Source organism: Macrosteles quadrilineatus, unplaced genomic scaffold (assembly GCF_028750875.1).
Source record: "Macrosteles quadrilineatus isolate MER2022 unplaced genomic scaffold, UCM_ALF_1.0 Scaffold_7__1_contigs__length_78375512, whole genome shotgun sequence".
NCBI classification, from domain to species: domain Eukaryota; kingdom Metazoa; phylum Arthropoda; class Insecta; order Hemiptera; family Cicadellidae; genus Macrosteles; species Macrosteles quadrilineatus.
The window spans coordinates 2,939,007-2,958,378 of NW_026542600.1; the positions used below are offsets into that span (position 1 = coordinate 2,939,007).

A 19,372-nucleotide genomic window follows, 5' to 3' on the forward strand; every position below is an offset into this window, starting at 1 on the left:
GGGTAGAGTCTCTACTTAAGAGGAGGAAGGTAAGACTCTCTCTTCACAATGAGGTTCTGGAGGCCAGGACCACACGAGGGTGTCCACAGAGGGGTGTACTCTCTCCTCTTCTCTGGAACCTTGTTGTGGACGACTTAATTAGATCTCTCAGTGATAGTGGTGTATTCGTTCAAGGATACGCGGACGACATTGTGATACTAGTTATGGGCAAATTCAATAACACGGTCTCCGACCTCATGAACACAGCCTTGAGGTCAGTTGGACAATGGTGCAGAGAGGTAGGCCTTTCTATCAACCCCTCCAAAGTGGCGGTTATCCCCTTCACGAGGAGGCGCGATCTAAATGGCATAGGACCTCTGAGACTACAAGACACAGTGCTTGAAATGCAGAATCAGGTAAAGTACCTGGGGGTGGTATTGGACCGAAAGCTGCAATGGGGGCCACAACTCCAAAAGGTCATTGATCGACTCATGGCCTGCAGACGGATGGTGGGAGGAACCTGGGGGCTCAAGCCGGTGCTCATGCACTGGCTATTTGTCTCCGTGGTAAGGCCCGCCATGACATACGGCTCACTCGTGTGGTGGCCCAAGATGGACTCAGTGTCGGCGGTGAGAGATCTGGCTGCCGTCCAAAGACTCGCCTGTCTCATCATCACGGGCGCAATGAGCAGCTGTCCGGGAGCCTCACTGGACTGCCTTCTCAACCTCACTCCGATTGACCTGTATGTCAAGGTCACTGCGAGGAGGACTGCCTACAGACTCCAGTGTGAAAACCTTTGGTTGGATGTTGGAGGATCCCGAGGTCACTCTCGGATCACTCAGCAGGTAAGAGGGGAGGTAATGGACATGCCCTCGGATCACATGCCGACTCGATTCTTCTTCGCCAGACCATTCACTGTCCTCCTTCCGTCCAGGGATGAGTGGATGTCCGGTGGGAATCCTCTTCCACAAGGCGACCTTGAATGGTATACTGATGGTTCTAAGGTAAGAAGTGGGACTGGGGCTGGAATTCATGGAGTGCAGAACGGGGTGGACATTTGTCTTCCTATGGGCACTCACCCAACTGTGTTCCAGGCCGAAATGACTGCAATTATGGTATGTGCTAGGGAAAACCTGAGGCTAGGCTTCAGGGACATCAACATTTCCATTTTTACAGACAGCCAGGCTGCGCTCAAAGCGCTTGACTCCTATGAATTCAATTCTAAGGTGGTCTGGGACTGCCTTTCTGCGGTATGTGACCTGGGCAGGCGCAACAAGGTAACGCTCTGTTGGGTCCCTGGGCACTCAGGGATAGAAGGGAATGAGGTGGCTGACAGGCTAGCAAATGTCGCGTCAGCCTCAGACTTCGTGGGACCACAGCCTTTCTGTGGAATCTCTCGTGGGCATGCATGTCACTCAGTCATGGCATGGGCTCAGGAGGAACACAGGAAAAGATGGGTTAGGCTTCAGCACCATAGGGTAAGTAAGCTCACCCTCTTCTCCCCTTCCCAGACGGTCGCCTCCAATGCCCTACGCTTGGACAGAAGGCGACTCAGACAGATCACAGGAATGGTCACTGGACATGGCTTTCTGAAATTACACCTGCATCGCTTGAGGATCCACAATGGTGACACTGCGTGTAGGAAATGTGGGCAATCAGAGGAGACTGCTGATCACCTACTCTACGACTGCACAGCTCTGAATGAGGTAAGGCACAGTACTCTTGGTGCAATGACAAGGGGCAGACACCTTCCTCAGGAGGAGCTCATTGACAGGATGCTTGAGTTCATTAAGCAACTCAGGTTTGACGGACTCTGAAGTACCATGTGGGGAGCGCAAAAAGCCCATCAGTGGCTGACGTGCAACAGGACAAGGTCCGCCCCTACAGAATCAATCAATCAATCAAGGTCTGTGGGGCTGCCAAAAGAATCGACAATAGTAAATTCATAGCAAATGCTAAAAGCAAAGCTGGTTGTCATATAGTTAGGTCTGAATTAGGATTACACAAAAAAGTTACTAATGTTGGTTTTGATCAGGTAAACTTTTTAGATAAAGTAATTATATTGAGATATTTGAGATGTCCCCACTGTTTTATTGTTATCATTGCTAGTCACATTGTCTTGCCTTAATAATGCCAACTGTTTTGTCTTGTTTTGTTTCATTGTAACCGTAAGTCAAGTCATACATTGGCTCATTACTTAAGGCAGTTTTGTTATTTTTTTTTTCTTTTTTTTGTCGCCTTTGTGCCACTCTTTTTATGTTGCTCAAATTCGTATTTTTAGATTGTTGAATACGGCTAATTGTCAAAAAGTTGTTGTTTGTTATAATGTACCTGCTTGTTGCTTAAATGTACACCTGTTATCTTGTCAATTGCAAAAATACTTGTACTAATGTTGTCAACTGGTTTATGCCGTAAATAAAAAAATTAAATTGAATTGAATAGATGAAATGTCTTGTAAAGTTAATGAAATGTTCATTAGTGTAGGGAGCAATTCAAGCAGCTTAATTTCAAAATAGGCTGGTAGGAGTTGTATAAATAACAAGGAATCAGATTAACAAAGTTATAGCAAATTTGAAAGATAAAAATCAGTTGGATGGGACAAAATTCCTGTAAAAGTTCTAACAAAATGAAATGATTAATACATTAGACAGCCTTTGTCATTTTGAATTAGTCACTTAGTCAGTTCTTATACAAGAGGATCTTCCCAAACCAATTGAAACATGCAAGTGCAATCCATAAAAAAAAACAACAGTAAAAAAATCCTGACAATTACAGACCAGTGTCAGTATTGCCAGTTGTTTTAATTTCAACATTTTAACATTCAAGTTGAATCCTGTCAAAGGCCATTCGCCCGTGACGCTGTGATTCATGGCCCTTAGACCGGCCAGACCATCCGGCGGCCGATTTAACCGAAGCCGAACTAGAAGAATCTACAAAAAAAAATATATACTTCATTTTTGGTACTGTATGAATTTTGAACTAAGAGTTAAAAACATAAGGAGAACATTTTTACAGATTATATTGTACATTCAACAAGTGATCTTTATATGATGTTTAGTCGAGGTGTGAGTCAAGCCAAGACCCCACTATACTACAGGCCGGAGCTACCCCCTCCACTTCGGGCGCTACGTCACACAAGTCGCCGAACTGAGCCCACCTCGCCGTAAAACACAACGTTGTGCGGCGCCATATTCACGTTCTCTGTGTTGTTTGTTTTGTTGTATGATGAAGCTTCTTTAATTTATTCGTGTCTTTAGTCAATCATGCCATTGTAATGTTGTGTCTCATGATTAGGGATGTGTCGAAGACAAATCTCGAATCCACCGAATCCTAAGAAAAGATTCAGATTCAAGATTCAATTAACGAGATTCGAATCTTGGGTCCGCTGACAGAATACACTGACTCGCCGCAAGCTCTATAATAACGTGTAGCAGCAGATAATTCAACTGTGGTTGCTTCAAACTGTAATTCAATGCAAAATTTACTTACGTTTAGAATGTTATAAGTATAAGACAAACTTGCTCACAACAACAAAATTGTCAGGAATACAAGGTTAACCTGTTCACCCTTGAGCCAGTGTTCACTAAGACATATCATCCCAAAGTCAGAGTTAGATAAGAATCCCTCCATAACCTTGAATGTTAATGTAGAATATCTTCAACAAGTCTTTTCCCTTCTGTTCACTACAAACACTTTTCCTTGATTTTCCAGTACTAAACGTCAGACAGCTTTTCATTAGAACATTATTATTATTCATTAAATCCAATAAAGAACAAATATTTTCTGAGATTCACCATAGGTACCCTACAAGAAATTGTTTAAACTTTATCTTCAGTTGCACAAAATCTATTCTTACGACCACTAACAAAAATTCATTTTATATTGCTCACGTCCTGTACCGTAATCTTTCAACAAACATTATTGAGGCTGAGAGTTGCAGTGTTGCTGATAAGCGGATGATCGGCAAGTGGCTCGCGCACATCGGGCGGGCTGCTGCAGAGGCTTTGATCCAGTCGGTCTATATCCCAGATGTCTGATATTGTCATGATTCAGTCATTGGCCACATTTTTTTATTTCATTTTACTTGAAACACATTGTAATCCGTATTGTTCTGTATGGGATTCAGCTCATTGTGTTGGAGTAAATACAATGGGCTGAGTCTTGTGCGGGGTAGTGCAACGTTGTGTTTAATGTTAAAAAGTAATTCCCCTCATTTTAGAATTAAAATTTTTGTTAGCATTTAAAATACAGTTATTTAGTTTAGAGCTTAGATTTATTTAATTTTGGTGCTTAGAATAAAAAAGTGCAGTGATTAAAACAATTTTACAATACCCATAGACTGATGATATTGTTAACTCTTCCCCCGATCACGGATCAATAGTCTATTCGGGGGAATAATTCCTTTTACTTACAATTAGGGGTCTGCGGTGCACCGAAAATGTGGTACGGTACGGTACAAGCTTAATTACCGTCATCGGTTCGGTACAGCATTTAACACGGTACAAATTCGGTTCGGTACAGCCTAATTATAATAATAAATTACTTTCAGTTTACTATCATAGTCAACGACAGTTGGTTCCGAGCACATAAAAGTCTTATCAGTGACGTTTGTTTACGATCTTCATAATTTATTACTAGGGTGATGCAATAAAAACCCCATTATCAGTTCCAAATCCATTAACATTTTATCACGACAATAATTGTTGTATTCAAGTACTTCCAAGAACTGTCGAGTTTTATCACTTTTATTTCTTTACGGCTTTCTCCAATTCTATTTTATCATAACAATAATAGTTTTATGATGACTGTTAAATGTTATCTCTAACTCAGTCAGTATTTTCGTAGATATTCAATTTGCCGCTGGCCATTGCCTACTGCCATAAAACTGTTTATGGCTACATATTAAACTTGTAAACTAATCTACAATCTTATTTTATAAGTTAAAATATTTGTTATAGATATTTTATCTTTCTATTGACAAGCATAGTTGTTGTTGTTTGCATAATTTTTGTTTTGTTATTCAAGCCTACTCGGTCTCAAATTATGTCATTACATGTTCTGTATCTTGTCTTATATTGTTAGATGTGGCTGTTTAAGGCTTAAAATGTTTTTTAGTTTCCTGTATTTTTGTGTTGTGTTGAAGGTCTAAATCTTATGAACTAGATAGTGATTTTGCTACCCTCATTGTAACCTAATCAATTTATATATAGGCCCTCCTAAATAATTAGGTCTAGGCCTGGGTCTTTTGATTCTTTGGAAGAGCTTTAAAATATACTAAGAAAATTGGATTGAGCCTAAGATAAACTAATGATTGATTTGATTGATATTGTGGATGTTAACTTTGTAAATGAAAAGACAATAATCTTACTCTGTGATAATCCAAATTTTAGTTTCAGAAAAAAACTTTTAAAGAGTTGTATCCATCTTATAACTAGTCTTGAAGCTGATACAAAAATATGGTCTTTGCCATTACTTCATCATAACCTCTAGTGAACAGCTGGCAACTACACTGTCATTGTACTGAATGCTTTTAGGCCTATATGTTTTAAATTTTTTTTAAAACAACTAGACATTGTGTTGGTTGGAAATAATTTACCAGTTTTGTTAAATCATCTTGTCAATAAATGTTTCAAACATGTTTGTTCCTAAAAACTCTTATTACATTTTTAAAACCACTTTTATCATGGCTATTCAAAGTATCTCAGAGTAAAATAGGTAAAGCCTTTATCTTAACTGTGATTTTTCTTGACACAATCCTCGTAGTAGTAAAAGGTTTTGTTTTAATAATGTCTGGTACAGTAATTGTTGTTAGAAAACCATGACTGTAGGATACTATCCATTTTCATAGTTATGTCAATGTATTAAAGTTAAAAATAATGGTTTAAATACAGTTCTGACCAGAAAACCGCAAAAATACGGGTAGCCGCGTACCGTACCGATTTTGTACCGAGAACCGAGGTACAAAATATTGTACCGTACCGAACCGTACCGACCTTAAATTTTCTGTACCGCAGACCCCTACTTACAATGTATTGTAATATTGTTATTATTTTATGGAATAAATCATTTTGACTTGACTTGACTTGACTGTCTCTAGTACCGCAGGAATCAAATAGGCCTAGTCCTCTGGTCGCTGGTACATCAATCGATCAATATTACTCAATATTATCAATTGATCAATACATCAATCAGGTACATATTCTTTTACAAGAATTCCTTCATCCCAAAACTCCGTGCTTAACACTTTCTCATTAAGGCCTTCTTTCACTCCTATCTTAAAGGATTTGTATGTATCGAACCTGGAGCGAACATCTTTACACACAAAATTACCTATTTTGCAGCCAGTCAGATAAGATTTCATATCAGCCTTGGTCACCGTAGGCTGACACAAAGATCCAGACGTGACACAAAAATCCATATCATTTTCTCTGCTGGTTTCAGCTTAACATCGCCACCCACTTTGGTACCAAAAGGTTTGGGTTTTGATGACTAACCAGGAATGATGGTTTTATTCTTCAAATTGGGATTATTCGGCCTAAATTGTCTCTTTCTCCTGTATGTGACTGTGTGAAAGGTGTCATCATCACGATTATCACTATTAAGATGGGTAGATTCAGGTTTTTGCCTCTTAACAAAGTTATTGTTACTATTAGACACAACACTTGAGTAGGTTAGGTTAGGGCTAGGGTAGTCATTGATTTGGTTGTCAACACTGACAGTGTGTTGTTTAACAGCATAAGCAGAACCAGTCATTGTCTTGCATAGAGTTAAAGTATAAGTTTAAGTATAAAGAGACTTGTACCTCTCGCCCATTAACAGTGCAATATGGAGTCCCTCAGGGATCGATTTTAGGTCCCTTAATGTTCCTTTGTTACCTGAAGGGTCTACCAGAAGTCACTTGGGGCAGAGATACAAAAATATGTCTTTATGCAGATGACACAAATGTGGTTGTCTCTGCTGACACTGAAAATAATATTGAAATATCATCCCATATTGGCTTATCATTAATTAAAGACTTTTTAGATAACAGGAATATCCTTCTAAATTCAGAAAAATCCAATTTTGTATCATTTTCAACAAAACAAACTAGGAACAAAATAAAGCCTACAATATTTGTTGATAATCATGTATTGAACCAATTAGACCACTCAAAATTTTTAGGTTTAATCATAGATGAAAATCTGGCATGGGATAATCATATTAACAATCTTATTAGAATAACATCCGGCAGCCTTTACACATTGAGAAAAATTGCTACATCATGTAATATTGAAACGTTAAAAGCAGTCTATTATGCATTAATTCATTCACATGTTGCCTATGGCGTCTGTGTCTATGGATCTACCACAAAAAAAAATGGACAGAGTTTTGCTCCAGCAAAAAAGGGCATTGAGGATAATGTTGAATTTAAGATCAACGGCCTCGGTAAGGCATGTCTTTTGTATACATAAAATCTTCACAGTCTACAGTCTTTTCATTTATGAGTCAATTAAATTTGTTTTGATGAATGATAAAATTGCAATAGGTAACCATATTCATAAATATAACACAAGATCACACCGATTGGTAGAGCAGCACAATTTGGAATTTTATAAGAAAAAAAACTAGTTATTTAGGAAACAAATTTTTACATCACCTTCCAGAAACTTTAAAATTGGAGAAAAATCCAAATAAATTTTAAAATCATTAAAAAGATTTTTAATTGAATCGGTATTTTACTCCATTCAGGAATTTTTTTTGTAATTGAAAATCACTAAAAAACTAAAACATTTAAGTATCTCCATTGATTTGTTCTATGTTTGTTTTCTGTTACTTTAATTTGCAATTGATGTATTAATCAGCTGGACTTATTATTATTTCAAGAAAGGAAAATCAATTTGAAGGTCATTAATTGTTATATAATATTCTGTTTTGACTACTGTAAAATCCCTAGGTTTAGCGATCTAGATAAGAAAACTTATGTTGACACAATTTCATGTACCAATCTGTACATTTTATGAAATAAAGAATTTGATTGATAGAGTATTATCCAATCTATGCCAATGTTCAACAGAATGCAAAGTTTTTTCCACAGTCGGAGTAAGTGCAGTCGATGCTCTCAGTTCTTTAACTTAAGCACTTAATTTTTCGTACTGTGCAAAAAGGACATCCATTTGCCCACACAATGCTAAATTATTATTGCTATTAGATTCAAGTTCAGCCAAAACTATGTTTAAAACACTAGGCCAGTTACAGTTGTCATCTATTTTTTCTTGTTTTTTTAACATTTGTTTGAACTTTGAATCACATTTATTACAAAACCATTTGACGTGATCCGCAATATCATTGATAACTGCATATGTTTTGTTGTCCATATTGATACATTCAGCATGATGCCACTGTTGGCAAAAACCATCACAACAAATGGCTACATCCTCTGGAACAGTAATCCCGCAGACACCACATAATGCAGATACCTCTGGTGGAGATTCCTCGGAATTATTTAATATATCACTCCTCATAGTCCCAATTTTCTTTGTCCGGCTCCGGAGAAACATAGTGAGGGGGTTATTTTGGGTTGTTGTACTTGCAGGTCTATTACGATGAAAAACTGACTATATATGTTACTAATTTATATTGACAATCAGAGACACCAAACCCTGCTTTATCCATGTGTATTTTCAGCGAGATGTGTGATGTCACTGCGGCTTGACTCCGGCCTGTAGTGTAGTGAGGTCTTGGCCAATTATATATATGAATTATATATGGATATTATTGTTATTGCCGTGTATTATTCAAAGATTTGACACTAGAATTTACGCATTAGCTATGATTGCAGAAGCCGATAATAATGTTTTGGCTGCCGTGGGAGACAATGATGATTCCTACAAGACTGAGGAAGATGTTCAAGATTTTATTGCGAACACAGCTTCTTCCTTCTTTAACAATTCTTTTTACTTTAGATTCGGTTTTTAAAATTCATTCTGTAAGCGATTTGGAAATTTAGAGTTAACTTGAGTTGTACTGTAATGAGGAAAATCTTTGGCTGTTCCAAGATCAGGATGCAGAATTAGGAAGTACGGAGCAGTAATTTATTTGCTACTTACAATACAGCCCTTCAGGTTCACCACCTGCAGTCCGTGGCATTTCTGGGCCAAACAGCTGATGGCTTTGTCAGTGATTTGTAGGCAACCAGTTGAGTTAAAAGACTTCAGCTTTTTACATCCCCGAGCTAATGCTTCTACACCTAAACAAAATCAAAAAACTATTACCTGTGTCCCCTAGAGATTTAATACACTTATTATTTCTTGCATTATTTAAATAATGTTATTTTTGTAGACTATTTTACTGTAGACTCACCAAGACATGAGAGGATAGCAGACCTACCATTGGTAAAGAGTAAAATCTGGATTAAGAAACAAAATGAGAAATAATGTTTAGAAAAACACCATATATGAACTAGGCTACTAAAATAAAAATAAAGCAATATAAATTAAATTTTAAATAAATTATAGGCAAAACACCGAGGAGGCATATGTAAACAATCACTATTTTCCTCAAGTACTAATAAAGTGTATTTAAGGTATTTAGAGATAGCATAAACAATATTTTTAAATTTCAATTGTGTTGCACTAACAAAAACATAATTACAAGAATTTTAATTTTTGTGAATCAGTAGGTTAAGAATCCATGTCCTATATAAGGAACGTACTAATAAACTCGGGCCTACAAACAAACATTCCTCCATTCCAATAAGAAATTAAAACATCCCTAAAAACTGTTTGTAAAATAAATGTCACGTCAAAAGATCAAAGTGCCACTTTATTAGATGGGTAAAGGCCTGTGTTACAGAAAATTTAAGGTCAGTACGGTTATTTATTTATTTATATATTCATGCAACAAAAAACATAATAATCGGTTCGGTAGGGTACATTGTTTTGTACCTCGGTTCTTGGTACAAAATCTGTATGGTACGCGATTACCGGTATTTTGGAAGTTTTTTTTTCTCAATGGCGCAATGTCTCTTGCAGTTTCAGTACAAAAACTAAGTCAAAGTACAAGTCTATCGCCGGCCGGTACATAACCTCAATGTCAAACACAATTTTTAGTATGTGTGTGTGTAGGCCTAGTAGAGAATGAGCATTTACTGAGCTGTTTCTTTTGGGATTCATTATTTATTAAACTTAAAATACTCACTGTTGTAAATTTATATATTCTTTGCTCATTAATGCACATCAAAATGAACTTACAAGAATTTGTCACAATAGAGAGCATACACAACCACAACACAAGAGGGAAGGTGAGACTTGATATCCCATTGCACAGATTAGCCAAAACCGAATCATCTCGCAAAATTAACTGCATTAGATTTTTTAATTAGCTTCCTTCATATGCTAGAACTGCACCAGTCAAAGTTTTCAAGGGGATAATTCACGATTGGCTATTAAAAAATCTGTTTTATTGTTTAACTGAGTTTTTAGACTGTCCTGTGATCCTAGATTAATTTGTAGATAGAATTTACTAAGAAATGTTGTTGTTATTGTCAGTGGTATTATATAGTTTTATGATTGTTATATGTGTAGATTTTCTTTTCCTTAGTATTATGATAGATTTAGCCTATATTATATGACGAAGCCTTTTTCATGTGAAATATGATCAATGCTGAATAAAGATTTCTGATTTCTGATTTCTAGTAATGGGTTTTTGCACTTTATGTACCTAATGGTTTGATGAGTCTTTATGAACAATTTTCCCACCCCTACCTGATAATGGAAGATAAATACTGAACTACGGATTGAACTGTGGATACAGAAAGGTCAGTAACCTTGATTATAGTAACCTAAGGTTGCAACATATTTTCCGACTCCTCATTACTCTTGATAATGAGTGGCTGAGTGATTGTGGATAATGCAAACCTAACATAAAATACCCAGGAAAACACTAACATTGTTTTTTTAAGTAGCCTATAGTTAAGCTTTAAAAAAGGGCAAGTAATAATCAAACATTTTAATTGCAGTGTGAATTATTTTGCACCTTTAAACTTTGTTTCACACACTTCTATTCAGAAAACAAATAACATTAGCCTAGTATTAACAAAAATTAAAACCCACATGAACGTAACTTATCAACTCATTGGTTGTAATCGGTGGTCGGTGAAGTGTGTAAAAAAAGGTAACTATAGTCTGCTTACAAGATAATGAGCATCTTCACTTTAAACATCTTGGTCCTTGCTGTATAGTGTACATTTATTTTGCATAATATACATTTCTATTTTGAATTTTTGCGATCGTGGTTAATGCACTCGTGGATAATCAGGAGTCCACTGTATTTCATTTTATCCTTTCTTTATAAGAACACTTCTATGTCACTAGACATTTCAATAGAAACAAATAATTAACTGATAAAGTATGACTACAGTACAAGTAGCAAGCCACCCACCACACTCTGTGATGTTTTCACACCATGAGATGTTGAGATGAGTCAGTTGAGGGCAGCCATCTGCGAGAGCCTTTAGAGACAAATCTGTGATGGCACAGCATGAACCCAGGTCTAGCTTCTGCAGCTTTGGGCAGTGTTTGCTCAGCGATTGACATGTGCTGTGCAATATTAAACAACAATATATAATCTGTTTTTATTTATATTCCCAATGACAAGAGCTACAAATACAGGGTGGAGCAGAGGAAACACATTTTTTTTTATTGCTAGTACTTGACGACGACCTCGAATGAATGTTGGCAGACTGCCCATACAACGTAGTTTCAGCCGCTACGGAGGGTTGGAGCGTAGAGCATTGCATGTTTGTTGTCGAGCAATACTTTGGAAATAATAATTCCGTAGTGCAACGTCTTTCCAAGGGGCAGTGCTTGATCAAAATACTGTACTCCAATGGGTTGCAGCATGTACTGGATCTGTGATGTAAAATAAACAACCCGGTCTTAACCGTTCAGTACAAACTCCAAAATTGTAGACCAAGGGAGAACGTCAGTTGTTACTAGTTTAAAGCGATCAGCTAGATGACAGGCTGTAGCGCTGGGTGTGTCATGTCTTTTTCTTCTCTCATCTTACATAATGATTGGTCCACCCTTACAAGATAATGATCGTCCAGCAGCTTAGTGAAGGGGATGTTGTGCAGCGCAAGAATTTTGTCACGCAATGGACAAAATTTTCACGGAAGATGCAGATGCTACAATCTTTATGATTGATGAAGCACATTTTCATTAGGACGGTTACCTCAATGTACAAAATTGTCAGTATTGGGCGTCGAAGAACTTGCACCAAAGACCTCTCCACAGTTTAAAAGTAACAGTGTGTGTGCTGCATTTCAAAGATGGGAATTGTTGGACCATATCCAAGAGGAATGAACTGCAGTTATTGTGACATCAGTTTGCTATGTTGAAATGCTATACAACTTTCTTCGTAAATAACTTGAACATGAGAGAAATATGGTATCAGCTCACACAACAATCATCCATGGAAGTGGTTTGACAAAATGTTCCCAAGTCATTTTATTCAGGTTAGAGAAATGATGATGTTTGCTGCCCCCTCACTCATCCAATTTGACTTATTTTTGTGGGTATATTTGAAATCAAGAGTCTACATAAACAAGCCTTGTACAATCAATACATTTGTCAGGAAATTGAAGCCGTGCCAAATGAAATGTTGGAGAGAGCTAGAGATGTAAAATACCCGGGTATTCATGATAATGCAGCAACACACTAGACAGAAGTTTTATTATGGTATTTTCCCATTAAATAGCATGGGAATGTGTTTATTATATATATATTTTATTAAAGTTAGTCAAAATATTAGGAATTTAACACATATAATGCAACTTTTTTGTACAATATTTCACCCAAATAAATTCATTTACTACAAAATGCATCAATTGTGAATAAGTTAATAAACATTAAAACTGTTTAAGCTACCTACATAATGTTTAAAGTTTTGCACTAAAAATTGTTATTTTTTACATATTGATCCTCTATAAACTCTACAAAACCTTCGGCTAAAATCGTAAATACACGCTTTAAAATCTTAAATACCCAATTTTTAGTGTATAGGTATTTGTCACGAGTTTCTCAAGTTTTTAATCCACCATGTTTCACAATAGTTATACCCTCAAACCAGCAAATGGCCATCAATTTATTCTCTTTTTTCATGACAAATCCAATGAACTTTGCAAAACTATCTCAGATTTTAAATACATTTTTAAGACCATAAAGGACTTTTCTTTTCTTTTCTTTTTCAAAAGAAATCTGTTATTTAAAGATCTCTCGCTTTTGTAATAAAAAGCTAGTTAGAGATGTCTATATTTTCATACTCAAATACTTTTCACTGCCGGTTACCAGGCACCCGGTAATCCAAGCCAACGCCATGCTTGGTCAAAGAAACCCACTAAGAGTTACTAGGTTATTTTCATGGTAAATTAAATATCTTAATACAAAGGTTCAATACATAATAAAGGCACTATTTAAAAATCAAAACTAGTTACAAGTTTATTAATGGTTGGTCTACGAGTAAACAAATTCATATATTCCTTTTAATGCATACATTAAGCAATTTTGGGTGAAAAAGGTCACACGTAAATACGGTAATATGTATATGGATAAACAATTATAGTTTTAGGTCCTTAGTCAGAGTTACAAAACTCTCAGAAATGCGCAGTTTTTTAATTAATAAACTAGACACTAAACAATCGTCATTTCACAACAAAACAATAGATCGTCATACTAACACCGGCAACGCCACTACACACACGGTAAACAGCAGAACAAAACAATAACCTCAATGCACAACAAAACAACCAACTGACACTAAACAATCGTCATTTCACAACAAAACAATAGATCGTCATACTAACACCGGCAACGCCACCACACCCATGGTAAACAGCAGAACAAAACAATAGATCGTCATACTAACACCGGCAACGCCACCACACCCACGGTAAACAGCAGAACAAAACAATAACCTCAATGCACAATCAAAACGACACTAAACCAGTGCTTCCACTTGGCTTAGACAGTTTCTCCCTCGCCAAAGCCCGAAATTTCCCTTTTTCCCTCAGGCTGAAATTGCCCCTGGTGGCTACTCAATCCTACGACCCGTCATGGTTGGTAATAATATGACATCAGTGCCGGTGCCCCACAGCTTACGCAAAAAGCCTTATAACTTTTGTAACAATTATAATCAATAAATCTTAAGAAGGCGTTAAAAATATTTGATTTAAAATACAACATGGATTGTGAAATTATTGAAAAAATATGTCCAGCAATATTTGTTATTATATTTTAAAGTTATAACTAGATACTATATTTTATGCCAGGCCCAGCCTGGGCCCCTTGTAGGCATGGGCCCTTGAGCAATGTTCCCGCTGCCCCCCCCTCTCTCGGCGAAGTATAACTATATGGCTGCCCACATCACTAGAGAGCTGTTCGTAACTTTCAGGAGAGGTTCCAAATTTGTATCCAACAAGAAGGACGTCATCTCCTAACCATAACCTAATCAAAATATGTATATTTCAAATTTGCATAAAAAAATCTATCATTTAATGCTTGTTTTCATTAATTTTATCGAACCGTTTCAAAGCTATTCAATAGTGAAAAGTATGCGTTTCCTCTGCTCCACCCTGTTTTATTACGTTACCTTGTTTTGTAGCCTTTGCTCTTGCAGAATTTATGTTATTCGTTGCTTTTGACAATTATTATTACATTGTGTGGCAAACATAATTATTCTAATATTTACAGTGCAATAGCAATAGAAGTATTATGAGAGACTCTATTAAATACCTTTTGTAGGTCCATAAATAGTCCAATACATTTATCCCTTATCGATGGCATCAATAATGGACTCAATAAATTGTATAGTTGCCGTTTTGGTCGACTTTCCAGTCCTAAATCCATGTTGGTTGCCATTAATTAAGCGGTTACTTTTGAGAAAGTATACTAATCTAGTATAGAAACATTTTTCATAAATTTTACTTTCTCCCCCTATACCATAGTATATGGAGAAAGTATTGTTTTCGTCAAAATTTTCGAGTTTGAGTTTTGAGTGGGTATATTCGTTTTGGGTCCCCCTGGACCCAAAAAAGTGGTTTTCGAAGTGATGTCTGTGTGTGTGTGTGTGTGTGTGTGTGTGTGTGTGTGTGTGTGTCTGTGTGTCTGGATGTGTACAGAGCTAGAGACTACACCTGTGGTCCGATTTTGATGAAATTTGGCATGTAGGTTCTAATCCATGGTATCTCCAGGCGTTTTTTTCATTTTTTTGAAACTTTGATTTTTAATGGGGATTTTCCCATAAAAACCCATAAAAAACCGGAAAAATCGAATTTTCTCAAAAATGGCCCGAACGATTTTGATAAAAATTTAGTATGTTGTAGCCCTTTAAATTCTGAACAAAATGGTACAAATCCCATTTCTCTAAAAATTACGGTTCAAAAGTTATGGTAAATTATGTTATTTTCCCATAAAAACCCCATAAAATAACAAAAAATAGGATTTTAGAAAAAAAATCCCGTTTTTATTTAACATAGTATGTTATGGTCCTTACAACTTTCATAGTTTTTTCAATCTTTTAGAAATTTTGATTTTTAATGGGGATTTTCCCATAAAACCCCATAAAATAACGGAAAAATAGGATTTTCCCAAAAACGGCCCGAACGATTTTGATAAAAATTTAGTATGTCATAGTCCTTTATATTCTGAACAAAATGGTACAAATCCCATTTCTGTAAAAATTACCGTTCAAAAGTTATCGTAGATTATGTTATTTTCCCATAGAAACCCCATAAAATATCGGGAAAATCGAGTTTTCACAAAAATGGCCCGAACGATTTTGATAAAAATTTTTTATGTTATAATCCTTTAAATTATGATCAAAATTGTACTAATCCCATTTCCGTATATTTACTCTCACCGCTTACACATGATAAAGATTGTTGACAAACTTATGGGAGAAAGTATGTGTCAGAATGCTGATACCGTTTATTTGAAATTATTTATAACATTCTAGCCTTTCTTAGCCTGTATATCAATAATTTGTACATATTTATGAACAAAATAAATTATTATAATTATAAATTGTCTGATAGTTAGGACAATTATCACACCAGATATAAAGGCTGCCTTACATGTCCCAAACAAAAATCTTATACTTTTGAATTTTCGCCCCACTACTCTGGTATTAAATTATATAAAGCCTGCCTGATTGCATTAAGTTTTCATCTTCCCTCGGATCATTTAAAAAACATATTTAAGTTTTTATGTAACAAATGTTGTTATGAAGTCAATGATTTTTTATGCTGTCTCTATTAATAGGTTTCTTTTGTTATACTTATACTGATTGGCACTATTCATGTGTATTTTGAACAAAAATGAATAAAGGATAACCAAATTTGATTTGATTTGTGACAATGCCATATACAAGCCTACCTTTAATACCTTTCACTAACTTCTATTCACTGTGCGTTTCTTGTAGAGGGAAAACATCTACTCGATTTGACTGGCACAAACCTACAGCCGATAATTTGCAGTTTTGTACACAAAATTGACTTTGGAACTATGATTGTTACTTTAGTCATACCTGTCAGTTAGGTTCTTGCATTGGTTTAAGTTGAGATCTTCTACATTGGAGCAGAGTTGAGCCAACGTCTTCATCGATCCATCGGCGATTGACTGGCATCCATGGAGCGACAGCTTTCTCAGGAAGCCGCCACATCTTCGAGAAATATTCTCTATCACAGGTCCCTGTTGAATGGAACTAAATGTGAGACACTACTCAACTATATTCCACCAAACAAAAACTTATACTATTTAAATATTATTAATTTAGTAGTCTTGATTAAATCCAATCTTCAGTTATCCGGCAATAGGTGTTATCTAGCCTTCTAGCAGATGATCGAGTAGGCTACTGTAAAATCTTGTGCTAGTTCCGTGTGGTATGACTGTAGAATGTAGCACGTATGTTAAGCCAGCACTTTTTTGTCCCTGTCTGTAATCAGAAAATAAGCGCCTTTAGCCACCTTCAGTTGACAGTTTTATGTGTTTCAGGGTGCACCATACAGTAGCTTTTAAATTTTGATTGATGTGCATTAAAACCTTCAAATTCAAGAAAGTTAGCTATTTCTATCCTTTAATAAAAGGTAAAAGGCGAGTCATGTGTAGTCTTAGCGACATCACATAGTTTTACCAATCCCAAGGTTAGAAAAATATTCAGACTCACAAATATCAACAAATAAAATTGTTTAACAAAATTTGAGAATCATTTAACATGGTTAGATTTAAAATCATTTACAAATAAGATTCACGAATGGCTTACTAGGCACACATATTACGCTATATATATATATATATATATTTTAATCTTATATAAGTCAGTGGTAACTATGTTTTGGGTTCTTGATTGACTATCTGTATTTGTACATCTTGTTATTGTTGTATATTTTGTTGTTGTTGCTACTAACTTTTAATTTATATTAATTTTATTTTTTATCATTATTATTAACTATGTATGTGCTATCTTGTTGCAATGTATAAATGGATGTAAGAATGAAGAACCCTATATTGTAATCTTGTATTACTCAATGGTGAATATACTTGGTAAATCATTATTGTCGCATTATTATCGTCACCCGCCAATGTGACAAAACTGTTAGGCCTAACATCTTCTGAGATGGCAGGAACATCATAATCAGTCACACTTTCTGCTATTGCGATAATATCAGTTCAGCTGAAGCTTGTGGCTCAGACATATTGTGTGGCTCCAGAATAGGGCTAGATATTTAGGTTAAACCCTACCTACCAGTGGTGGTTCTAGGACCTTGTGAAGGGGGGGCTACTGGGGGGCTTGGGGGGAAAATTTGGAATTTTCAAAGCAGTTTGGTGACTTTCTAAAGCCATTTTTAACACCTTAAAAACCGTGCCCAATTGTCCATAAACTCCCATTTCACCTGTTGTTTGTCATGAACAAATTAGACATTTTAAAAATTAAACTATGACGATTGCATTAATGAATTTCAAAACACACTGTATCCTCCTAAAAGCCTTGGGTGACTTTCTACGGCCAGTTTTAACGACTAGAACTGTGTGCAAAACCTCCCATTTCCCCATTTATTTGTCATGAATAAGTAGACATTTTTAAAACTAACTATGACAATTGCATTCATAAATCTCAAAACATATTGTAGGCTACGGCCATATCCTCCTAAAATCTGTATACTGACTTTCTAAAGCCATTATTAATGTCTATATCTGTGTCCAACTGTCCAAAAACCTCCCATTTCACCTGTTATTTGTCTTTGCCATGAGCAAGTAGATATTTTAAAAATCAAACTATGACGAACTTACATTAATGAATTTCAAAACATAGGCCTACTGTATACTACAAAACCATATCTCCTAAAAGCCGTTTGGTGACTTTAAAAGCCATTTTTAACACCTAAAACCGTGCCCAATTGTCCATAAACTCCCATTTCACCTGTTGTTTGTCATGAACAAATAGACATTTTAAAAATTAAACTATGACGATTGCATTAATGAATTTCAAAACACACTGTATCCTCCTAAAAGCCTTGGGTGACTTTCTACAGCCAGTTTTAACGTCTAGAGCTGTGTGCAAAACCTCCCATTTCCCCATTTATTTCTCATGAATAAGTAGACATTTTTAAAACTAACTATGACGATTGCATTCATAAATCTCAAAACATATTGTAGGCTACGGCCATATCCTCCTAAAATCTGTTTACTGACTTTCTAAAGCCATTATTAATGTCTATATCTGTGTCCAACTGTCCAAAAACCTCCCATTTCACCTGTTATTTGTCTTTGCCATGAGCAAGTAGACATTTTAAAAATCAAACTATGACGAACTTACATTCATGAATTTCAAAACATAGGCCTGTATACTATATATATATAGTACTGTATACTACAAAACCATGTCTCCTAAAAGCCGTTTGGTGACTTTAAAAGCCATTTCTAATGGCTATAACTGTGCCCAATTGTCCTAAAACCTTCCATTTCACCTGTTTTATGTCATGCAAGCAAGTAGACACGTTTTTAACCTTACGTTTTTCTCCGTTTCATATATCTGTCACAATATGTATAGTATCAAATTCAGTAATAGCATTGACTATATAAACTTAACACTACGGTAGTGTTTATTTAGTCAATGGTAATAGGCTACTGGTGCTACCGCTGATTGCTGATTGATGCCTGTGTAAAGTTAGTGGCTAGCAGACAATTTAACAACTAACTATTTAGGAAATCAGCTGTTTCCCCGTCCTCGCTCAGCGCTCGTCTTTGCCCTATCATGTCAACAGCTGACTGCTGTAAAAATTGGATGATGCGTACAACTTCCCATAGCACAATATTGTTTTATTCGTTGTGCTATTGTCCACAAAGTTTATCTATGTGGA

At 36.0% G+C, this 19,372-nt stretch overlaps 1 protein-coding gene across 3 annotated transcripts in view; it reads right to left on the reverse strand.

Annotated features, from left to right (window-relative positions):
* Nucleotides 1-19,372, reverse strand: part of LOC128997756 (F-box/LRR-repeat protein 20-like) — an 88,633-nt gene that overhangs the window by 41,274 nt on the left and 27,987 nt on the right. For all 3 annotated transcript variants that reach the window (XM_054423418.1, XM_054423420.1, XM_054423419.1), the window contains exons 4-6: nucleotides 16,540-16,703; nucleotides 11,398-11,555; nucleotides 9,066-9,205 (exon numbers count right to left, since the gene is read on the reverse strand). In XM_054423418.1, the coding sequence (XP_054279393.1) occupies nucleotides 9,066-9,205; nucleotides 11,398-11,555; nucleotides 16,540-16,703 (462 nt within the window). The remainder of the gene's footprint in view (nucleotides 1-9,065; nucleotides 9,206-11,397; nucleotides 11,556-16,539; nucleotides 16,704-19,372) is intronic.